This window comes from Lissotriton helveticus, chromosome 1_1 (genome assembly GCF_964261635.1).
Source record: "Lissotriton helveticus chromosome 1_1, aLisHel1.1, whole genome shotgun sequence".
Lineage (NCBI taxonomy): Eukaryota > Metazoa > Chordata > Amphibia > Caudata > Salamandridae > Lissotriton > Lissotriton helveticus.
The window spans coordinates 156612709-156637798 of record NC_136057.1 but is presented as its reverse complement, the minus strand read 5'-3'; the positions used below and the strand labels follow the sequence as shown (position 1 = coordinate 156637798).

At 45.6% G+C, this 25090-nt stretch overlaps 1 protein-coding gene across 7 annotated transcripts in view; it reads right to left on the bottom strand.

The window, feature by feature from the left end:
* SZT2 (SZT2 subunit of KICSTOR complex) overlaps positions 1-25090 on the bottom strand; it is an 804663-nt gene that overhangs the window by 288107 nt on the left and 491466 nt on the right. For all 7 annotated transcript variants that reach the window (XM_078659317.1, XM_078659363.1, XM_078659315.1 and 4 more), the window contains 3 exons: positions 12737-12821; positions 5234-5416; positions 4347-4541 (listed from right to left, as the gene is read on the bottom strand). In XM_078659317.1, coding sequence (XP_078515443.1) covers positions 4347-4541; positions 5234-5416; positions 12737-12821 — 463 coding nt within the window. The remainder of the gene's footprint in view (positions 1-4346; positions 4542-5233; positions 5417-12736; positions 12822-25090) is intronic.

Here is a 25090-nt window from a genome sequence, read left to right as displayed (position 1 = left end):
CCCAGTTCAGACATGGCCATTTGCAAATCAGTCTGACCCTGTGCCTCATGGGAACAGTCCAGCCCAAACTGCCAAGCCATGCCTTCCCTGGACCGGAAACAAGCTTCCTAGGACTGGTTTCTGGCATTTCAGCCGTCTTCAGCCAGGCTTACTTGAATCCAGTGGCAAAGTGAGCAAGCCTGGCTGACGACAGCTGAAATGCCAGAAACCGGTCCTAGGAAGCTTGTTTCCGGTCCAGGGAAGGCATTGCTTGGCAGTTCGGGCTGGACTGTTCCCATGAGGCACAAGGTCAGACTGATTTGCATATGGCCATGTCTGAACTCCGGTGGCAGAGTGGACTAAAGAACGGTGATGGATTAAACCCAGATCTGTTGACTGAGTGAGAGTGTTTGAATGGTTCAGATGCTCCGCCCATCACCGCCCCCTTTTGTACCGCTTTGTTTGCCATAAGTTGGCAGGGTATGCTCAGACGTGAGTCCCTTGCTCACTTTGCCACTGGATTCAAGCAAGCCTGGCTGAAGACGGCTGAAATGCCAGAAACTGGTCCTAAGAAGGTTGTTTCCGGTCCAGAGAAGGCATGGCTTGGCAGTTCGGGCTGGACTGTTCCCATGAGGCACAGGGTCAGACTGATTTGCATATGGCCATGTCTGAACTGGGGTGGCAGAATGGGCTAAAGAATGATGATGGATTAAACCCAGATCTGTTGACTGGGTGTGAGTGTTTGATTGGTTCAGATGCTCCGTCCATCACCACCCCCTTTTGTACCGCTTTGTGCGCCATAAGTTGGCAGGGTATGCTCAGAAGCGAGTCCCTTGTTCACTTTGCCACTGGATTCAAGCACGCCTGGCTGAAGACTGCTTAAATGCCAGAAACCGGTCCAAGGAAGCTTGTTTCCAGTCCAGGGAAGGCATGGCTTGGCAGTTCGGGCTGGACTGTTCCCATGAGGCACAGGGTCGGACTGATTTGCATATGGCCATGTCTGAACTGGGGTGGCAGAGTTGGCTAAAGAACGGTGATGGATTAAACCCAGATCTGGTGACTGGGTGCGAGTGTTCGATTGGTTCAGAGGCTCCGTCCATCACCACCCCCTTTTGTACTACTATGACATCACAGCACTACACCCTGCTCAACGCCTTAAAAATCTGAACTCGGCAGAAGAACTCAGAATCTAGAATAGTTCACTTCTTATCTCAGTGATCTCTTTCAACAAGTAACATATGAAGATTCCAGATACTCAAGTATTCCATCTGCATACACAGTACCCCAATGCTCTTTGACCTTCAACATTTACACAGAGCTGCTAGTCTGTCTCAGCTCTGCTTTTAATCAATGTGCTGATAATAATGAGCTGGGCTTAAAAAAAATCAACTTACTGGACAATTTCTCGATCCTCCCTGAATGATTTTTCAAAACTCATGATTGGAAGGTGCAAAGATGCATCAGCCTTTTTTGACATTTCATCAGAATTTATTGGGAAAAAAAGATTTACAGTCACAAATATATATTTACATTTGCATTGAAGTTCCAGAAAAGAAATTTCTATAATGGAAGCAAAAATCACTTGAAAAAACAAATATAAATATCTGCAAATTATAAACTACACATTTAATTACGTTGATAAAGAACAGAGGACAGGAAACAACTCATGAACATTGAATTGGCGCTTTAGAAGTCTGAAAAGATTCCCTTAAATTAATCAAAACTGAAATCTTTTCCACACTCACCATCTCTGTTAGATAAAGTTCCACAAACAATTGGCTTTGGTCCTCCAGTTCCTAAACACTAGTATATCTATGATCTGTCGGTTTGAACAACATGTTTTTTTCGTTCTATTATTCTAATTCATTATTCCGATGTCTCCCCATGGGCAAGAGAATTCCATAAACACCATCACCAGCAGAAGCATGGGATGAAACTGTATCTGAAAATGTAATTTCCAATGGAAAATACAGAAAAGTAAAGAAAATACCGAGGCTGTAGAAAAACAAGCAGAAATTTGTCTGGAGGCTCCCTCTCACTCCAGGTGCAGTAGGAATCGGAGCTGTGGTGGCCTCAAAGGAGAGCACATTCTCCTCATTGCCAGAGGTTTGGGCGGTTTTCAAAGAGGCAATGGGCAACCAAATAAAACATTCTTGTTTTATCTATGGGCATGTTAACACTGTTTACTACTATGTTATAAGCACTTCCAGCCTTACGATGGGGAACGACTTAAGCAAGTGCCTCTAGAGAAGATTTGGTGCAGAAAAACACAAATATTCCCTAAAGGGCTAAACTAATTCAAGTTTACATTTGCTCAGTGACAGCGGGGAAACTGTTTACACCAGGTATTGCTGAAAGGTAGCCCAACCCTATTCTGAAGTTAAATACAAATTATTCTGCTCTAAAAATTATTACTTTAAGCAGGGTGATCGAACTGAAGCAGATATTCAATGGAGGATTAGCCGCTAATCAAATGTACATGTATATTTAAATCATTTAACTAAATGTAGAAAATGATTCACACATATGCGCAGTAGGCTAAACAGCATAAACACAAGAACTGCAGCTTAATGGTGGATGGCCAACAGGCATGGCCTGACCAATAAATAATAGTCTAACATATGCACACCATCAAAAGCCTTGCAACCAAGAGTGGGCTGCATAAATTACATTCAAATAGGGGGGGACTGAGAGCTGGGTTATGAGGTCCTGCACAAAGTCTCCCAAACGAGGCTAGAATTTAAAGGTGTGTAGTTCCTATGTGAGTGTGGGGGGAAGATAGGTCTTTCTTCATGATGCCCTCACACACACCGAGAGGCGTCATGCTTCATCATAGGGCGGTTGCCTCGTCAGGCCGGCGCTGCAATGCCTGATGGGCTCCCGAAACCGGGGCTTTTTGTCGGGGAGCCTTTGACGGTGTACTAGGGGTCTACTAAATTCCCCAGTATACGTCAACTAGGGCATTTCTACCGCCCCTGGTAATTTATAACGATTATCTATATACCAGGCGGTAGTGCACAAATTCCACTATTTTCTTTAAACGGGCCCGAAGAAGTGCCAATTGACTCGTTAGGGGTAAGACTAGGCACGAAACATGTCGACCTTCCACACATAGATCGCCTCTTAGGAACATTATCATCCACACAGGGGCCCACTCTTTTTAATTAGGGTAGAGCTACTTTTCTATTAAAAATTGATTCTAGAGGACTGCTCCACACCTATTTTATCTATTTTCACCTCACTGTGCACTACCCAGCCCCTACACCCGCACACAACTTACGGCTTCTTCTTCAAAAGAACCCCGGTTTCGGGAGCCCGTCAGGCATTGCCGCGCCGGCCTGACGAGGGGCAACCGCCCTATGATGAAGCATGACACCTCGCGGGGTGTGTGAGGGCATCACGAAGAAAGACCCCCAACACTCACATAGGAACTGCACACCTTCTTTAAATTCTACCGTATAAATTACAGCCATTAACAAATCGTATCTCACTGCTGCATGATGAGGGCAGAAGTACCTAAGTGTGACCTTGAAGAAGCTACCTTCATCCACTTAATATAGGACTAGAGCCCTGCTAATGACCTCTGGTCTAAGCTATTGCGGCAGAAGATATTAAATCCAAAATTGAACTTTGTTTTCTTGCACTACGAGGACTAAAATCCAAAGACAGTGCCAGATTTCTGGCAGTGGCAGTGGCTGTGCCTAATGTAGGCAACCGACCAACCTCCCACCCGTGGTGAAGCTACGGGTTGACAACTTTTGAAATTGCAATGACACTGAAGTAATTTTTATTTTATTCAATGCCAACTCCTACTGTCGTCTGCTAAGACCTTCAGTCTTCTTTGCTGAGTAAAATGGAATACACAGAAATGAACAGTGCCACCACATACACCAGGTAGCATGCAGATTGATGTATGTCAAAAGCTGGCATTATTTAAAGTGCTGAAAGAACCAGTGCCACTTATAATACTAAAACGCCCTGCGAATGGGGATTATGAGCTGACGCTTGTGCAGTTAACTTGATGTGTGCACAAACAGTTCTTTACCGACTACTCTAAAATCTCATAATATTGTGTTGATGCTTTGACCTAAACATAGTTTATTATAAGAGGAGAGACCAGAACAGGAGTCATTGAAAGTCAGGGGAATATCCGCAAGGTGAGGAGAGAAGTCACCGGGAACACTGCATCCGAGTAAGTCATGACCCACAATAAGCTAAGCGATACCGCCCAATGATGTTACAAGTCTCACAACCTAGTCTTCCTGCTTTATTTCCTTGGAAAACTCACACCCTTACCCCGCAATATCCTCTTAGACACAGTTAGCTAGTCTCGAGGAGGCACAGTACTGGTAATGACCTTCACTTACCATTTCCCACATCTTCTGGCTCTGCAACCTGAACAGGGCAGCCCGACTCCAAGCACAGAGGTGCAGGCAGCAGGCGGAACTCCATGATAGTATCACACAGGGCGTGGCGAAGTGCACTGCTCAGCTTATCCGACAACTGCAGAGGACTCACATTTCCTTTCTCCCAGATATTAAAACGCACCAGGATACATGGAACTGTGAGGAGAAGGTGGTATTAGAAGGTGGCAAAGTGAGAAACGGATGAGGATAAATGGGAGAGAGAGAGAAAGAGAGAAGGGGAAGAAGAGTACAGAAATGTGTGGAAAGGCTATTGGGGTGAGACTGTAAAGAAGAGTAGTAAAGTGGACGGTACAAGGTGTAATGAGTGGCATGAAGTATGGTAAAGGGAAAGATGTAAGTAGGTAGTGAAGGAATACAAAAACGTGGGGTAATGGTTAGGGTGGGAAGAGGTGTAATGGGAAGGGTGACATTGTGGGATGAAGTATACTACAGGCACTGATTAAGATGAAATAGAGTTGAAGAGAGCATTAGATGACTGCAAGGAAGGAAGAAATGAAAACAAATTCAATACATATGCTGTGGAAGTGGAAAGGAGATAAGGAGGAAGCTTACGCGCTAACATGGAGAGCAAGGGCAGAAAAAAGAAGTCAAAGAACACACAAAAAGGAAGACAGAGGCAAAGGAAGGAAAAGGCTGAGGGTACAGCAGATGTCTGAGATACAGAGACAGACAAGGGTTAATGGAGAGGACTGGCAAAAAGCAACAGAAATTGGAAGGAGAGTCAAAGCAGGATAACTAAAGACTTATGGAGAGGAGGTTAAGTGTAGGTGTTCAGTGGAGCTCAGTGGGAGCGGCTTAACACAGACCCTTCATTCCTCAATTCGCACCTGAATGGAGATCGCCTGGGAATGTATCCACTTTCTTAACAGTTGTCAGGTTCTCAAACTCCACATCTCGAAGCGGAAATGCAGAGTGTGCCTCAAGCACAGTTGGATCTGGCCTCTCACTGCATGCCAGTAATATGGGGGAGCCTTGCTCATCCACAAACGACAGGGCTATGCAAGCAATTCCTGAATGGAAAGAGCAGAATGAGATCAAAAGCAAAGAATTTGAGATTTTAGAGCATGATGACAATCAAAAACTCTAAGTCAAACGTCTCCATATTCTCCCTGTCTTTGGACCAAGGACCCAGCCACCGCCAAAACCAACATCCAGGAAGGAATGAAAGATGTCGCAGAATGGATGAAGCTCAGTCGCCTGAAGCTGAACTCAGACAAGACAGAGATCCTCATCCTCGGACATTTCCCCTCCGCCTGGGACGACTCCTGGTGGCCCACAGCACTGGGCTCCGCACCTACTCCCACTGACCACGCACGTAACCTGGGATTAATCCTGGACTCCTCCCTCTCGATGACCAAGCAAGTCAACGCCGTCTCATCATCCTGCTTCAACACCCTACGCATGCTCCGAAAAATCTTCCGATGGATCCCCACCGAAACCAGAAAAAACGTCACCCAGGCCCTCGTCACCAGCCGACTGGACTACGGAAACGCCCTCTACGCAGGAACCACAGCCAAACTTCAGAAACGACTCCAGCGCATTCAGAACGCTTCCGCCCGACTCATCCTCGACTTCCCCCGCCACAGCCACATATCCGCACACCTGAGAAACCTGCACTGGCTCCCCGTCAGCAAGAGGATCACATTCAGGCTCCTCACCCACGCACACAAAGCTCTCCACGACAAAGGACCCGAATACCTCAACAACCGCCTCTTGTTCTACACTCCCACCCGCCAGCTCCGATCAGCCAGCCTCGCCCTCGACGCCGTCCCACGGATCCGCAGAACCACTGCCGGAGGAAGATCGTTCTCCTACCTGGCCGCCAAGACATGGAACTCACTCCCCACACACCTACGAATGACCCAGGACCACCTCACCTTCAGGAAACACCTCAAGACCTGGCTACTCGAGCAGTGACAGCACCCCTCCTCTTAGCGCCTTGAGACTCTCACGGGTGAGTAGCGCGCTATATAAATGTTTTGATTGATTGATTGATTGAACTGAACAGGGCCCTTGTATTGAATCACTAACTTCAGCATAGGAACTAGTAAATTTACGACCTGCTCTGGACAAACTTCCAATACCCCAGTGAGGACAGACCCCACATCGAGCAGTCTGAAGCGGTTCTCTATTCTTGTTTGGGCCTTTGACTTTCTATATGGTGGGGGGAACTGACAGTTGAGGATGGGCTCACAGTATCCTAACCACTTGGGTGACCCTGGGAGGAAAGAGGGAAGGCTTTACCTGCAGCTGAATGACTTAATTTCCTGTTACTGTTGTACTCTTTGCACAGGGGGGCATCAGGGACGTGGCTGTTTATCCCTTAAACTGTGTGGGTAGGCACAGCTACATACCCTTTTAATTTAATTTGATGTTCAAAACTTTGCATTTTCCATGACCGAAAACATTGTACCTTATATGGGCATTAAGATATGTCTTTATATTTCAGACAAAGCTAGCACTTTAGAGACTGGGTGTATGGGTGAATGGAGTATTTTATGGCCCTCACAGTCCTTATGATCTGGAGGCGGTCAAAAAAAAAGGAAAAAAAGGCATACAGAGCACTTGTTGGCCTCAGGAGGCCAGATAATGTCTCCACTGTAGGTCTTTTTACCTTTTATGCTCAATGGCCTTTTAACTTATTTTAACTCAATATAATGCTAAAAATCCTTGAACCTTTGCTTAGGTTTAAGATGCGGACCACTCACTAGAAGCAAACAGAGCATCATTGGCCTTTGGAAGTCAGATAATATGATATCCATGGCAGCCCTTTTAATCTAATATGGAGTTAAAAATATCACACTTTAAAAATATTGCACTTTACCTAGGTATTAGAATAGGAATTTACACCAGAGGCAAAGCTAGCATCTTTTGTATTGGATGCGGAGGGTTGAAAATATCGCACTTTAAACATTTTGCATTTTACCTCGGCTTTAGCATTGGAATTTACACCAGCTGCAAAGTTAAGCATTTTAAGTATTGGGATCATAGGGTCATTAAACTGTTTTTTTTTTAACTGTCTTTTTAAGCATGACTTTGTAGAACCTACCTGTTAGCACTCAAACTTATACTGCACTTGCAGAAGTACTTGCGGTTCTATTGAAATGACTTTAATGAATTGTTCAATAAAGAATCTATCTATTTATCTATCTACTCTTTGAAGATTATTATGCTTCTAGGTCATCTGAAAGTAGAGCCTTCTGTTTCATGGTTCTAGACAGAGGTCACTGCTGTGCAAGTGGGTAACATCCCCCTGAGTTTGTTCAGCTGTTGATGACGAAGGGGTTGGGGGAAGCTGCTAGGCTGGTCGCAGAATTCCCATGTCGAATTTATTACACGTCAGATTACAAGTCTGGCCACAATTTCCGTGACTGTAACTCACGTCTAATGGAGGGGTCAAAATGGTGAAAAGGATTGACAAAACGAGGGGGCAAAGCTGTCTGTTTTACCCCAGCAGTGGAAGAGAAGTTGGAAGCCCTTTATAAGTTGTCAGGCCCTGACAAATATAAAGCTGCATTAAATATTTACAATGCAGACTCGAGGCTCGTTAAGAATAAGCATTGCTAAAGGTGTGAGTAAATGACACTTGCAATTATCAGAATCTATTAAATCTAAGATCCAAAATTCAGACCGGTATTGTGGCTGCGCTGTATCCCCAACCTTCAATTATTACTGAAGAGACCATAGTCCCTCCATTTTTTAAAACTTCTCATTAGATTTAAACACAGTGTTGAACCACAGCCCCTTAACTCACCAGTTGCAACACTATTTCTAAAACAAATCTATGTTGATCCCTCAGAGTCCGGCAACTTCTGATCTAGTTTGCTCATTCGAATTGTAATCAGACTTCTGAAGAGCTTGTGGCTAATTAGCTGAGGGACTATCTGGAGGTTCTGAATGTTCAAGAGATGGACTTCAGCCAGTAGTGCGGAATGGAATCTATGCTAATTACCAGCAGCGTATGATCAGCGTCTGGGACAGGATGGTCTGCCGGACTCAGCGGATGTCAGACAAGACGGGGGTCGTGATTGTGGGGTGGATGGCAGGGTGATATTCTGCCACTTGACCATCTGCCAGGCAGGCCTGGGTGGTTGCCATGAATCAATAACGGTAATGCAATACCTGGGTTTTGAAAAGCGACCCCTTTTTGGGTGGTCTCCACCAGTTTTTAGTTTATTGTAGGACTTAGATGCTGGTAATCTTAAACTCTAACATGGGAACACCGCTATCGAGTCTGTGTGCTCGGACCCCAAACATGTCAAAATTGGCCTAAAAACTGATTGGCACTTTTCTGCAAAGCAACAGTATGTGACACAGAAATACACACCAGGCATGGAAAGTTAAATGTCACTCGTGGAAAGCTGCACCTATTGGGACATCAAGTAGAGTGGCAGTGAAAACATGGCTTCATGCCTACCCTGTGTGGACTGGCGGCAGCTGCTTTATCTGTGCTGCACAGATACGTCAAAATAACCCTTTGAGAGGTAGGGAAACCTTATTTTAAAAATTAATTAGGTCACTCCTAATCACATCTTGCTGCCTAGTAGGTGCATTATATTTAAGAGTGCAACATGTGTGACATTTAATATTGCATTCCCCCCTCATTGACTATGGCCTAAAACAACATTGTCTCTGGTCAGGTTGTACCTGGTACAAAGTTTGACGTGCATCAGCTCCAGACTCCATTAAAAGATTTATTTTTATATTTAATACAAATCCAATAAAATGGTAAAGTTGATCAGATTTTTAGTAAATATATGAGAAGAGCACCTTTTAGAAATGTTCCTTTAACCTGCCTGTGGCCGCTGGAGCTCTACAGCAACTGCCCAGCTTGTCCTTGTCAGGAATTAGGAGTGACAGAGGTCTGCGAACTGCTCCCAGAGCAGACAATGGACAGGCAGTGGGGACCAGTTGAGGTGGGCCCAGGAACCTATTTAACTTCAATGTGCCCTGCTCTGTCAGAAGCAAATGTTAAATGCCACTTGGAAATTCCCAGCGTTTCCCCCATGGTCCCGCCAGTACCAAACTCAGTGGCAGGAAAGCTTCCACTAAGTTTGGTGGAAAGAACCAGTTTTGAATGGCCACAAAGGAGGGCACTGCTCATTACTCTGGGCACACAGGCTCTGCACAAGGGGAAAACGTTTTCCCTATCTTGAATTCCAAGGGAGAGGGGCACAGTGGGATTGTTCTCAGTAGTATAAAGAGAACTACAGAAAAAGAGGGTAGGTTGGGTAGTGTCCAGGAGTCATCCCCACCTCTAGGCTGGTGAACCCTACATAACTGAACCCTCACTTTATGGACCTGTGGAAGATCAGAAGATCTGCCGTCTGCAACCCGAGAGGAACCCTGAAGCACTAGACCTGCTCCCTCTTCTACCCAGGGCAATGAAGTAGACTCCAAGGGTGACTAGGCAGGTCTACTGTGTGGCTACAGGGACACACCAAGCTACACAAGTCCTTTTTCTGGAAGTACCCTGCTAACCTGTTGCAACAGGACCTGGACCGGACTTTGCTGTGGGACTCTGCCTGACACCCTGAGAGTCTCTCATTGCTGCCCTCCCCCTGAGGTACGGGGGGGCTTAAAAAGTATACATACTCCTGTGGTTGTTTGGGTAAAAGGAAAGTTTGGATTTAAGCCAAACTGCTTTGTGTCACATTACCAGGGATTGAGCACAGGGTTATTTTATACCATTTGTTTAACATTTAGCAAGTGATGGCCTCGTCGTTTGACACCTGTCCTCTACAAATAATAATCCACTATCCTATAGTGGGATTTAAGGTGAAAACTGATCTTTCCTTAAATCCCAAGTCGTGGCTGTGTCAGGTCTTTTTTTTTTTTTACTTTTGCAAAGCATACCACCTTGTGATTTTTGTACATGTTGGATAACACAAACAAAAAATGTGCTGCACTTTGGTACTGATATTTCTTGTGGATCCATCATTTTCCTGCAGACTCCTCACCTTATGAATTATCCTTTAGGCGGGTCCAAAAAAGCATTTCTATCACAACATCGCTCTAGCACCACCAGGTAGCGCTATGTAGGGGCATGTCTACTTTCAAACATGACAAGACTGGTGCACAGAAAAATTAACTGGAAAACTGAGGTCTGTTCCTGAACTTTTCCACACCCCATCGAGGATTAATGAGCGGAAAATACAATGTTTGCATATCTTGAAATCTTATTACTAATGCCAATAACTTCTCAGGAGAGCAGCGAGTACTGCATCAAATCTACAGGAAGATTATGCATACACCAAAAGGAGAATGCTATTTACCCTGTATGATGGCAAAGCATGTATATCTACAGCCACACATGCCACAAACATATAATGACCAAAGATCAGTTACCTTTTCTTTTGTACTATCCAGCATTGGTATAACTGGGGCTGGGCTGTTACTGCAGAGATTCTATTGCTAGTATTAGGACAGATAGTGTTCTTTACAGAAGTAAGAAAACAAGGAAGCAAGTTTTGATTCCAATGGATTCATTTTCCTGCAGATTCCTCACCTCTAGAACGAGCCCTTAAAAGACTTCTTTTAGACCAAGGAACCATGCAACACAGCAGAGACAAAATATCCATCGCAGCGAGCCTCAAGATTTGCAAAAGTATTCAAACCTGACTATGTCCCCACATGGAATCCGCAGGCAACAAGGAGGCCTCCGGGGAGAGGTGTGAATACAGTCCTGGCACCAGTGGAATGGGCATGAATGCCCTCTGAGCTTCTTTCTTGGTGAAGGTGGCAGATCTTGATAAAGAGTATGGTCTAGTGTGAAATGGTGCACTTGGTCCCTACCTTGCCTTACTAAGTTGTACAGGAGACATTTGACCAAGTTGCACAGACACATGCTGGCAACACTGAGACAGCTTTTTCCATAACTGCAGAATCTTTATCAAATGCCATCTCATGAACTGTTGTAGCTCCCTGAAGGAGTTGCCCGTGCTATAAGACGTCATGTACTGGAAGCAAAGTATCAGTCTAATGCTGCAAATAGATCATCCATCTCAACTCAATGGTCACATTCATGCTATGTTAGCAAAGCTCATAGGTTACAGTTTGGTGTTTAACTGGATTTGTCAAGCACACTTTCCCCTACAATACCTCCATTTTCTACTTTCTCTCTCATATGATAAATGTACATCGCTAGTTCTTGAAATATTTAATTTGAGAGAAAACCCTGCCCTGCTCTAAACACTGCTGTCCTAAGAGGCTTCCACTGTGTCTGTGTCTCTGAAATGTTTCGGTACAAAAGCGTGACCTCCAAAATGAGTACATTCTTAAAATATGGGTGAGTTTCTACCCATAGTATATGATGTCTGGAAATGGAAGTGTTGCTGATTCTTCTGTTCATGCATTTGTAATTCAGCAATTTGTAATGCTTTTTTCAGGGGGGTTTATTTGACCTTCATATGCCTTAGGAATCAGCATCTCATTAGATGTAATCTCCTAAAATGCCCATCTGAACATTCATCATAAAGATTTTGAGACAAGCATGTGCTACAAAATCAATGCTCGCAGATCCAGGAGAAACCTCTTCGGAAACACAGGGCAAGAAGTAGAAATATTTTCATGTCTTTAATCTTGAACTTAGAAAGGCTCCCAACTACATCTTGGTGTTCCTGGTTTACTCTTGTCTGTGTTTCCAGTTTTCTTCCACTGTGCTGAGGTGTGAAGCACTGTGAGTGTATAGGTGACTTCACAGATTAGTATCATTACAGATGCACCCCTGGTCAATGCTCACAACATACACTTAAAAAAAAAATAAACTCATTACAATTCCGCATCAAACTAGATAGGAAAAATACACAGGATGTGCCCCTTACACACACAGACCAGAGCTAACAAAAGAGTTGAATCTCCTTGCAAACGCAACAATGAAACAGTGCAAGTTCTTCCTGTGCCATAGAAAGCCCCAGTGACAAAATATGTGAGGAGCACTACAGGAAAGCAAACTGAATGATTACTGCTCAAACTCCTCTAGATGTGGAGGCATTTACAAAAGCTGAAAACTGGTCTTCTGCATACATTTTCTTACCCCTTTCCTGACTCTTATCCCCGTCATTGTGTTAACTTCCCCTGACCCATCCTTCTTCCTTCAGAAACCCTGCCTCCTCAGTATATGGCCCCCCTTCAGACCTGTTAGTTCATCAGTATCTCCTGCCTGAAGAAACTCCGACTCCTTAACATATGACCGTAGTAGAACCTCATTTCCATTTTCTTCCAGCAACCCCATCTCTCTCTTTGGGGTGCCCCCACCCCCTCCAGTTATAGTTTTATCTCCTTCTCCCTGCCTCCCACTCCCTCATCTATACATCTACAGACCCCAGTACCTTTGCCACCAGTTCCCTGTCCTCCAGGCTTGTTGTACAAGAACAGATCCAAGTCAGGAGAGGAGCCTCCCTGCGGCGTATAGTGCTGAAAGGAAACAAGAAAGGGAGAGTGAGTATGGTATCACGGAGGAACCACGCCTTCAAGAAGCACACTTGGAGATCAGCAAGGGCTAGAGCAGCAAGGATCGAAGACTCTAGCAGCATCATGTGGGCAGTGATCGCATTTGTAAACATGGGGCCTCACGTGAAGCAACCAATTGCATGGCAGTCACTGAGGACCACAGCCATATTCAACAGGATCACCTGACAAATAATAAATTGTCACATTTACCAACAATCTATACATTTCGGATCATACTCAAAGTCAAAGACCTTCGGTAGAATGTATGCCTGCAAAAAGCTGTAGAGTGCTGTTTGAAATCACAGGTTGTTAGTGATGAATGGATAAATAACTCACACATTTAAGATAATACTGCTAGCCGCAGATTCCATACCTTAAAATTATTCCCAGACGTCTAACTGGATATGCACATTTTTAGTGTGCATTAGCCCTGCGAGCCGGTAGAGGGCATCATTTGGCTGCCGTAGACCTCACCCCAGCACACTGATGTCAGTTTCTTTTAGCGTCTTTCTACGCAAGGAGCACTGAGCCAAGAAGCACATTACCACTGGTGTGGAAAACTAGGGCCTTGAAAGAGGAACAGACCTGTCCTTAGAAATCTGTTTGTAGAGTAGGGAGGATGGGTGGATTGGTAAGAAATCTACAGCTAGACACAGTCTCTACAAGGTAAGGCCTTACCAAAGGTAAGTAACTTGTTTATCTGATAGAGACTTCTAGAAGCAGATTCCTTACCTTAGATTAGTTACCCAAGCAATACCTTACTGGTGGGGAGGGTGGGCTGCAAAACAATTTCACACTAAAAAGTTCTGAAGAGCCGACCGGGCAAATTGCCCATCCCTACAGACCTAACTGTTCAGGCAGTATTGCTTGGTAAAATTATGCAGAGATGCTCACGTTGCTGCCTGGCAGATGTCCAGGACCAAAACTCTTCATGCTAAAGCAGTGGTCACAGCCTTGGAACTGGTGGACTGCACATGCAAATCCTCAGGCGGTTGCATTTTGGCCAAAGCATAGCAGTTTTTAGGGCTCGGCCTACGTCACCACGAAGTGGGGCGGAGCTCCGAGCTCCTATTGTTAAAGAAAAAAGAAAAAAGTTTATTTAGGGCTCGGGAAAGAAACATTCCTTAGTGCGCGAGCTTTTTTTTATTATCTGAATGGTGATTGGTCGTCGCGGTGCTGTTTTTGTAGTAGTCTTGATGCCATAGGGCATATGTAATGTTAGGCGGCCATGTTGGCATATTCTGTGCGGTTACGCGCACGGCAGACTATTAATCTTAATTAGGAGCTGTCAGAGTGCCCGTGTAATGCAATCCAGATGGTCTGAGCGGTGAGCACGTTCAATGTAAAAAGACGAGAGGCGAGGCAGTAGGCGAGGCTCACAGAAGATGACTCATACGTGCTCGTCCACACTGTAGTTCTTGTGTTTCCTGAATACTCTCATTTCCAAAGGGCGCCATTTCCTTCTTTTCCTCGCACGCTGCGCTGCACTATTTTTGTCTGTGGTTTAAAAAACAGGGTTTAAAGGCGTTTTATTATAAAACACTTGGATTCTGGTTCTGTAAGCTTTGTTTTCCGAATTTTAATAAGTGCTGACATGCAGACTACTGGTTGAATAAATGATGAGGGTTAAAAGTGACCTTCGTGACACGTGCTGTCGAGCCTGACTCGCAGAGTTAACATGCAGTCATCATTATTGTAAAGTTTGTGGAAAAAACGTGAATACGCAATAATCATGGAAAACAGAGCCTTCCCGCGGTTACAATGGGAATTCACAAATGTCTTGTGTGTCTCACGTAATGCCAATGGCTATTTCATTAGGAAAAATTAGACTCATTGATACATGCACCACCACCAGCAGTACTACCAGTACTGCAGCCACCAGTACTACCACTACCACCACCACCAGTACAAACAGTACCACGACCACCAGTACTACCACTAACACCACCACCAGTACTACCAGTACCACCACCACCAGTACTACCACTACCAGTACTACCACTACCAGTACTACCATTACCATTACCACTACCACCACCACCAGTACCATCACCACCAGTACTACCATCACCACCACCAGTACTACCACCACCACCAGTACTACCACTACCAGTATCACCAACACCACCAGTACTACCAGTACTACAGCCACCAGTACTACAACTACCACCACCACCAGTACTAACAGTACCACGACCACCAGTACTACCACTACCAGTACTACCAATACCAGTACCACTACCACCACCAGTACTACCACCACCAGTACCACCACCACCAGTACTACCACTACCAGTACTACGGGCAGCAGTACCACCACCACTAGCACTACCACTACCGGTACCGCCACCAGTACTACCACTACCAGTACCACAACCACCAGTACTACCACTACCAGTACCACCACTACCAGTACTACCACCACCAGTACTACCACCACCAGTACTACCACTACCAGTACCACCACCTCCAGTACTACCACTACTACCACTACCAGTACCACCACCACCACCAGTACTACCAGTAACACCACCACCAGTACTACCACTACCAGTACCACCACCACCACCAGTACTTCCAGTACTACCACCATCAGTACTACCAGTTCTACCACCACCAGTACTACCACTACTACAGCCACCAGTACTACCACTACTACAGCCACCAGTACTACCACTACCCCCACCACCAGTACTACCACTACCAGTACCACCACTACCACCAGTAATACCAGTACTACCACCATCAATACTACCAGTACTACCACCACCAGTACTACCACTACTACAGCCACCAGTACTACCACTACTACAGCCACCAGTACTACCACCACTACTACCAGTACCACCACCACCAGTACTACCACTACCAGTACTACCACTACCAGTACTACCACTACCAGTATTAGCAGTACCACAACCACTACTACCAGTACTACCACCATCAGTACTGCCAGTACTAACACCACCAGAGTAGTGAGTAGTGAGTAGAGTAGTGAGTAGAGTAGTGAGTAGTGAGTGCAGAGTAGTGAGTAGAGTAGTGAGTGCAGAGTAGTGAGTAGTGAGTGCAGAGTGAGTGTGCAGAGTAGTAAGTAGTGAGTGCAGAGTGAGTGTGCAGAGTAGTGAGTAGTGAGTGCAGAGTAGTGAGTGCAGAGTAGTGAGTAGTGAGTGCAGAGTAGTGAGTAGAGTAGTGAGTGCAGAGTAGTGAGTAGTGAGTGCAGAGTGAGTGTGCAGAGTAGTGAGTGCAGAGTGAGTGTGCAGAGTAGTGAGTAGTGAGTGCAGAGTAGTGAGTGCAGAGTAGTGAGTAGTGAGTGCAGAGTAGTGAGTAGAGTAGTGAGTAGAGTAGTGAGTAGAGTAGTGAGTAGAGTAGTGAGTAGAGTAGTGAGTAGAGTAGTGAGTAGAGTAGTGAGTAGTGAGTAGAGTAGTGAGTTGAGTAGTGAGTGTAGAGTAGTGAGTGCAGAGTAGTGAGTAGAGTAGTGAGTGCAGAGTAGTGAGTGCAGAGTGAGTGTGCAGAGTAGTGAGTAGTGAGTGCAGAGTGAGTGTGCAGAGTAGTGAGTAGTGAGTAGAGTAGTGAGTTGAGTAGTGAGTGCAGAGTAGTGAGTGCAGAGTAGTGAGTAGTGAGTAGAGTAGTGAGTAGAGTAGTGAGTTGTGAGTGCAGAGTAGTGAGTAGAGTAGTGAGTGCAGAGTAGTGAGTGCAGAGTGAGTGTGCAGAGTAGTGAGTAGTGAGTGCAGAGTGAGTGTGCAGAGTAGTGAGTAGTGAGTGCAGAGTAGTGAGTGCAGAGTAGTGAGTGCAGAGTAGTGAGTGCAGAGTAGTGAGTAGTGAGTGCAGAGTAGTGAGTAGAGTAGTGAGTAGTGAGTGCAGAGTAGTGAGTAGTGAGTAGAGTAGTGAGTAGAGTAGTGTAGTGAGTGCAGATTAGTGAGTAGTGAGTGCAGAGTAGTGAGTAATGAGTAGTGAGTAGTGAGTGCAGAGTAGTGAGTAGTGAGTGCAGAGTAGTGAGTAGAGTAGTGAGTAGAGTAGTGAGTAGTGAGTAGTGAGTAGAGTAGTGAGTAGAGTAGTGAGTAGTGAGTAGAGTAGTGAGTAGTGAGTAGAGTAGTGAGTAGAGTAGTTAGTAGTGAGTAGAGTAGTGAGTAGAGTAGTGAGTAGAGTAGTGAGTAGAGTAGTGAGTAGAGTAGTGAGTAGTGAGTAGAGTAGTGAGTGGAGAGTAGTGAGTAGAGTAGTGAGTAGTGAGCAGAGTAGTGAGTGCAGAGTAGTGAGTAGTGAGTGCAGAGTAGTGAGTAGTGAGTGCAGAGTAGTGAGTAGAGAGTAGAGTAGGGAGTAGTGAGTAGTGAGTAGAGTAGTGAGTAGTGAGTAGAGTAGTGAGTAGTGAGTAGAGTAGTGAGTAGAGTAGTGAGTAGAGTAGTGAGTAGAGTAGTGAGTAGTGAGTAGAGTAGTGAGTAGTGAGTAGAGTAGTGAGTAGAGTAGTGAGTAGAGTAGAGTAGTGAGTAGAGTAGTGAGTAGTGTAGTGAGTAGAGTAGTGAGTAGAGTAGTGAGTAGAGTAGTGAGTAGAGTAGTGAGTAGAGTAGTGAGTGCAGAGTAGTGAGTAGTGAGTAGTGAGTAGAGTAGTGAGTAGAGTAGTGAGTAGAATAGTGAGTGCAGATTAGTGAGTAGTGAGTGCAGAGTAGTGAGTAGTGAGTAGAGTAGTGAGTGCAGAGTAGTACTACCACCATCAGTACTACCAGTTCTACCACCACCAGTACTACCACTACTACAGCCACCAGTACTACCACCACCACCAGTACTACCAGTACCACCACCACCAGTACTACCACTACCAGTACTACCACTACCAGTACTAGCAGTACCACAACCACCACCACTACTACCAGTACTACCACCATCAGTACTACCAGTACTAACACCACCAGAGTAGTGAGTAGAGTAGTGAGTAGTGAGTAGAGTATTGAGTAGAGTAGTGAGTAGAGTAGTGAGTAGTGAGTGCAGAGTAGTGAGTGCAGGGTAGTGAGTGCAGAGTAGTGAGTGCAGAGTAGTGAGTGCAGAGTAGTGAGTGCAGAGTAGTGAGTGCAGAGTAGTGAGTGCAGAGTAGTGAGTGCAGAGTAGTGAGTGCAGAGTAGTGAGTAGAGTAGTGAGTAGAGTAGTGAGTAGTGAGTAGAGTAGTGAGTAGAGTAGTGAGTGCAGATTAGTGAGTAGTGAGTGCAGAGTAGTGAGTAATGAGTAGAGTAGTGAGTAGAGTAGTGAGTGCAGAGTAGTGAGTAGTGAGTAGTGAGTGCAGAGTAGTGAGTAGAGTAGTGAGTAGTGAGTAGTGAGTAGAGTAGTGAGTGGAGAGTAGTGAGTAGTGAGTAGTGAGTGGAGAGTAGTGAGTAGAGTAGTGAGTAGTGAGTAGAGTAGTGAGCAGAGTAGTGAGTGCAGAGTAGTGAGTAGTGAGTAGAGAGTAGAGTAGTGAGTAGTGAGTAGTGAGTAGAGTAGTAAGTGGAGAGTAGTGAGTAGAGTAGTGAGTAGTGAGTAGAGTAGTGAGCAGAGTAGTGAGTGCAGAGTAGTGAGTAGTGAGTAGTGAGTAGTGAGTAGTGAGTAGTGAGTAGAGTAGTGAGCAGAGTAGTGAGTAGTGAGTAGAGTAGTAAGTGGAGAGTAGTGAGTAGTGAGTAGAGTAGTGAGTAGTGAGTAGAGTAGTGAGTGCCGGGATGCTCTAGGGTAACCACGCACTATACAAAACTGTTTTAATAATAATAATAATAGTAGAGTAGTGAGTAGTGAGTAGAGTAGTGAGTAGAGTAGCGAGTAGAGTAGTGAGTAGAGTAGTGAGTAGTGAGTAGAGTAGTGAGTAGAGTAGTGAGTAGAGTAGTGAGTAGTGAGTGCAGAGTAGAGTAGTGAGTAGTGAGTGCAGAGTAGAGTAGTGAGTAGAGTAGTGAGTAGAGTAGTGAGTAGAGTAGTGAGTAGAGTAGGGAGTGCAGATTAGTGAGTAGTGAGTGCAGAGTAGTGAGTAGTGAGTAGAGTAGTGAGTAGAGTAGTGAGTAGTGAGTGCAGAGTAGTGAGTAGTGAGTGCAGAGTAGAGAGTAGTGAGTAGTGAGTAGAGTAGTGAGTAGTGAGTAGAGTAGTGAGTAGTGAGTAGAGTAGTGAGTAGTGAGTAGAGTAGTGAGTAGTGAGTAGAGTAGTGAGTAGAGAGTAGAGTAGTGAGTAGAGTAGTGAGTAGTGAGTAGAGTAGTGAGTAGTGAGTAGAGTAGTGAGTAGAGTAGTGAGTAGAGTAGTGAGTAGAGTAGTGAGTAGAGTAGTGAGTAGAGTAGTGAGTAGAGTAGAGTAGTGAGTAGAGTAGTGAGTAGAGTAGAGTAGTGAGTAGAGTAGTGAGTAGAGTAGTGAGTAGAGTAGTGAGTAGTGAGTGCAGAGTAGTGAGTAGTGAGTAGAGTAGTGAGTAGAGTAGTGAGTAGAATAGTGAGTGCAGATTAGTGAGTAGTGAGTGCAGAGTAGTGAGTAGTGAGTAGTGAGTAGAGTAGTGAGTGCAGAGTAGTACTACCACCATCAGTACTACCAGTTCTACCACCACCCGTACTACCACTACTACAGCCACCAGTACTACCACCACCACCAGTACTACCAGTACCACCACCACCAGTACTACCACTACCAGTACTACCACTACCAGTACTAGCAGTACCACAACCACCACCACTACTACCAGTACTACCACCATCAGTACTACCAGTACTAACACCACCAGAGTAGTGAGTAGAGTAGTGAGTAGAGTATTGAGTAGAGTAGTGAGTAGAGTAGTGAGTAGTGAGTGCAGAGTGAGTGTGCAGAGTAGTGAGTAGTGAGTGCAGAGTAGTGAGTGCAGGGTAGTGAGTGCAGAGTAGTGAGTGCAGAGTAGTGAGTGCAGAGTAGTGAGTGCAGAGTAGTGAGTGCAGAGTAGTGAGTGCAGAGTAGTGAGTAGAGTAGTGAGTAGAGTAGAGTAGTGAGTAGTGAGTAGAGTAGTGAGTAGAGTAGTGAGTGCAGATTAGTGAGTAGTGAGTGCAGAGTAGTGAGTAATGAGTAGAGTAGTGAGTAGAGTAGTGAGTGCAGAGTAGTGAGTAGTGAGTGCAGAGTAGTGAGTAGAGTAGTGAGTAGTGAGTAGAGTAGTGAGTGGAGAGTAGTGAGTAGTGAGTAGTGAGTGGAGAGTAGTGAGTAGTGAGTAGAGTAGTGAGTAGAGTAGTGAGTAGTGAGTGCAGAGTAGTGAGTAGTGAGTGCAGAGTAGAGAGTAGTGAGTAGAGTAGTGAGTAGTGAGTAGAGTAGTGAGTAGAGTAGTGAGTAGAGTAGTGAGCAGAGTAGTGAGTGCAGAGTAGTGAGTAGTGAGTAGAGAGTAGAGTAGTGAGTAGAGTAGTGAGTAGTGAGTAGAGTAGTAAGTGGAGAGTAGTGAGTAGTGAGTAGAGTAGTGAGTAGTGAGTAGAGTAGTGAGCAGAGTAGTGAGTGCAGAGTAGTGAGTAGTGAGTAGAGAGTAGAGTAGTGAGTAGAGTAGTGAGTAGCGAGTAGTGAGTAGAGTAGTGAGTAGTGAGTAGAGTAGTGAGTGCCGGGATGCTCTAGGGTAACCACGCGCTATACAAAACTGTTTTAATAATAATAATAATAGTAGAGTAGTGAGTAGTGAGTAGAGTAGTGAGTAGAGTAGCGAGTAGAGTAGTGAGTAGAGTAGTGAGTAGTGAGTAGAGTAGTGAGTAGAGTAGTGAGTAGAGTAGTGAGTAGAGTAGTGAGTGCAGAGTAGAGTAGTGAGTAGAGTAGTGAGTAGAGTAGTGAGTAGAGTAGTGAGTGCAGATTAGTGAGTAGTGAGTGCAGAGTAGTGAGTAGTGAGTAGAGTAGTGAGTAGAGTAGTGAGTAGTGAGTGCAGAGTAGTGAGTAGTGAGTGCAGAGTAGAGAGTAGTGAGTAGTGAGTAGAGTAGTGAGTAGTGAGTAGAGTAGTGAGTAGTGAGTAGAGTAGTGAGTAGAGTAGTGAGTGCAGAGTAGTGAGTAGAGTAGTGAGTAGTGAGTGCAGAGTAGGGAGTGCAGAGTGAGTGTGCAGAGTAGTGAGTAGTGAGTGCAGAGTTAGTGTGCAGAGTAGTGAGTAGTGAGTAGAGTAGTGAGTAGAGTAGTGAGTAGAGTAGTGAGTAGAGTAGTGAGTAGTGAGTGCAGAGTAGTGAGTAGAGTAGTGAGTAGTGAGTGCAGAGTAGTGAGTGCAGAGTGAGTGTGCAGAGTAGTGAGTAGTGAGTGCAGAGTTAGTGTGCAGAGTAGTGAGTAGAGTAGAGTAGTGAGTAGAGTAGTGAGTAGAGTAGTGAGTAGAGTAGTGAGTAGAGTAGTGAGTGCAGAGTAGTGAGTGCAGAGTAGTGAGTAGAGTAGTGAGTAGTGAGTGCAGAGTAGTGAGTGCAGAGTGAGTGTGTAGAGTAGTGAGTAGTGAGTGCAGTTAGTGTGCAGAGTAGTGAGTAGTGAGTAGAGTAGTGAGTAGTGAGTAGAGTAGTGCAGAGTAGTGAGTAGAGTAGTGAGTAGAGTAGTGCAGAGTAGTGAGTAGAGTAGTGAGTAGAGTAGTGAGTAGAGTAGTGAGTAGTGAGTGCAGAGTAGTGAGTAGTGAGTGCAGAGTAGTGAGTAGTGAGTAGAGTAGTGAGTGCAGATTAGTGAGTAGTGAGTGCAGAGTAGTGAGTAGTGAGTGAGTAGAGTAGTGAGTAGAGTAGTGAGTAGTGAGTGCAGAGTAGTGAGTAGTGAGTGCAGAGTAGTGAGTAGTGAGTAGAGTAGTGAGAAGAGTAGTGAGAAGAGTAGTGAGAAGAGTAGTGAGTAGAGTAGTGAGTAGAGTAGTGAGTAGAGTAGAGAGGTGAGTAGTGAGTAGTGAGTGCAGAGTAGTGAGTAGTGAGTAGAGTAGTGAGTAGAGTAGTGAGTAAAGTAGTGAGTGCAGAGTAGTGAGTAGAGAAGTGAGTAGTGAGTAGAGAAGTGAGTAGTGAGTAGAGTAGTGAGTAGAAAGTAGTGAGTAGAGTAGTGAGTAGAGTAGTGAGTAGAGTAGTGAGTAGAGTAGTGAGTGGAGAGTAGTGAGTGGAGAGTAGTGAGTAGTGAGTAGAGTAGTGAGTAGTGAGCAGAGTAGTGAGTAGTGAGTGCAGAGTAGTGAGTAGTGAGTAGAGTAGTGAGGTGAGTAGTGAGTAGTAAGTGCAGAGTAGTGAGTAGTGAGTAGAGTAGTGAGTAGAGTAGTGAGTAGAGTAGTGAGGTGAGTAGAGTAGAGTAGTGAGTAAAGTAGTGAGTGCAGAGTAGTGAGTAGGGAAGTGAGTAGTGAGTAGAGAAGTGAGTAGTGAGTAGAGAAGTGAGTAGTGAGTAGAGTAGTGAGTAGTGAGTAGAGTAGTGAGTAGAGTAGTGAGTAGAGTAGTGAGTAGAGTAGTGAGTAGAGTAGTGAGTAGAGTAGTGAGTAGTGAGTAGAGTCGAGAGTAGTGAGTAGAGTAGTGAGTAGTGAGTAGAGTAGTGAGTAGAGTAGTGAGTAGTGAGTAGAGTAGTGAGTAGAGTAGTGAGTAGTGAGTAGTGAGTAGAGTAGTGAGTAGTGAGTGCAGAGTAGTGAGTAGTGAGTGCAGAGTAGTGAGTAGTGAGTAGAGTAGTAAGTAGAGTAGTGAGTAGTGAGTGCAGAGTAGTGAGTAGAGTAGTGAGTAATGAGTAGAGTAGTGAGTAGAGTAGTGAGTAGAGTAGTGAGTGCAGAGTAGTGAGTAGAGTAGTGAGTAGAGTAGTGAGTAGAGTAGAGTAGTGAGTAGGACATCACAGGCAGCAGCTGTGCAAGCTTCTTACACTCACAAGGAGACCACAGGCAGCTGAGGTGCAATCTTCTCCCACTCACAAGAACGACATCACAGGCAGCAGCAGTGCAAGCTTCTTACACTCACAAGGAGACCACAGGCAGCAGAGGTGCAAGCTTCTCACACTCACAAGAAGGACATCACAGGCAGTAACGGTGCAATATTCTCACACTCACAAGGAGATCACTGTCAGTACACACCACATGAACACACTCCATAACACATAGCAACAATACATTGGCATTTACAATGCCATTAGCTCAAACTCAAATAAATCCGAGCCCGATTGCATTTCTAATGCTTGTTGTACTATCCATCGGGAGATGGTTTGTTTCTCTAGCGCCTTGCCTTTCTGGGCTCTGACATACCCCACGAAGAGTTCTTCATCCACCTGCAACTCTTTTGTGTGGCCAAGGCAGAACGACAACACTCTTTTTGGGTCCAGTCAGGGCAGTTGCTTGTCTTCTGTAGAGGAATGTGATGGAGCATAAAAGGTAGGCAGAGTGATGGACTGTGGATTGACCTACATGAAAGGGAATAACTACCTTCGGTAGGAAGGACCAGCTTGTCTGGGAAGATGTTGAGGTACAGGGGCTTAGATGACAAAGCCTGGAGCTCACTGAACTTCCAGGCTGATGTTAGTCCCACTAGAAAGGCTGTCTTAATAGTTTATTTTTCAGATTTATAGTATACAACATACAAACCACCCCCTCAAAAGGCATCAAAACTGCACGTTTTCGTTCTGGCCCGCCGGGAAGACATACACGAGCCGGCAGTGCTTCTCTCCCTAGACGCCACTATGGCGTTTGACACTGTGGAATGGCCTTATCTATTTGCCGTACTCCGTCACATGGGCTTTGGCCCCAAGTTCTGTGCGTGGGTCAGCCTGCTCTATGCCGGGCCCCTGGCCCAGGTAGCAGTAAATGGCCACGTCTCCAGGGATTTCCCGCTTGGCCGTGGGACGCGGCAGGGCTGCCCGTTGTCCCCCTTGCTGTTCACGCTGATCCTTGAGCCACTAGCAATCTGGATTCGGTGGGAACCTTCCATCAAAGGTATCAGGTGGTCGCCGTCCTGGGAAGATAGGATATCTCTCTATGCGGATGATGTCCTTCTTTACCTCACCTCCCCCAAAAAGTCAATCCTGGAAATTCTGAATGTTTGTGAAAAGTTTGGGAGGGTTTCGGGATATAGAATTAATTGGACCAAATCAGTCCTGTACGTCCTCGCCGGCAGCCCGCCTTCCCTCCCAGCGGACTGTCCGCTGCGTTATACGGACACTCCTTTTAAATATTTGGGAATCCAGGTGTCTTCCAACCCAGACGAATTCCACGCCCTGAACTTGAGACCCCCACTGGAAAGGTTTACGCGGGATGTCAAGGTGTGGCGTTCCCTCCCCCTCACCCTCCTTGGCAAGGCCGCACTGTTTAAAATGATGGCATTGCCTCGTTTTCTCTACCTACTCGAGAACACTCCGTTCCCGGTCCCCTCTTCCTACTTCAGAGCCATCGCAGCTGCGGTTTCTACTTTGTTATGGGACGGGAAACCGGCACGAATTGCACAATGCAAACTAGTACGTGATTGGTATGATGGGGGCATATCACTCCCTGATATCGAATTATATTACTGGGCTGCCCACCTCAAGCAAATTAATTTCTGGTTACACGCCCCGCAGACCGAGCCTGCCTTTATGGCGGACAGGCAGAATACCGAGTCCAGGGGACTACTAAGAACCCTTTATAGTCGCCACGTTCCGTCCGACCTCGTCGGTCCGACCCGTCACACGGTCCAACTCTGGTATAGGGCGCATAGACGCCTTCAGTGCGCAGACACTATCACACAAATGACACCCCTCTGGGACTCACACAGACTAGGCTTCATGGGCAATAGCAAGGGATTCCGGGCATGGGACGCCATAGGCATTTCGGTGGTGGGAGATCTCTGGAGGAAAAACAACATAGTCTACTTCACTTATCTACAAGCCAAACACGAAATGGCCCAGTCTGAGTATTATAGATATATGCAGATCCGTCACTCACTTCTGTCGGTCATGCCCGGTTGGTACACAACTGCCAGAGTCCACTCCGTTGGAAGAAAGGCTACTAACAGACCATATGTCCCACAAAGCGACGTCCTACACATATAGGAAGCTGGTCAACAACCTACCTGACATGTTATCTAAACTGCGCCTGTCTTGGGTGGGAGAAATTGGCGACCTTGATGACTCGGAATGGCAGGAGGCACTCTCGTCACCACGAGAATCTGCGATCCCATCCCGACTTAAGCTAGTTCAGTTTAAAATACTGCATCGCACGTACTACACCAGAACGGTCCTTTACAAAATGGGGAGGGCCTCCCACGAATTCTGCCTCCGTGGATGTGGGGAGAGAGGGACATTCTTTCACACCATTTGGGACTGTAGCCGGGTGGCCACGTACTGGGCAGGGGTGATGCGAACCATTTCTCAATCCACAACCATTTCGT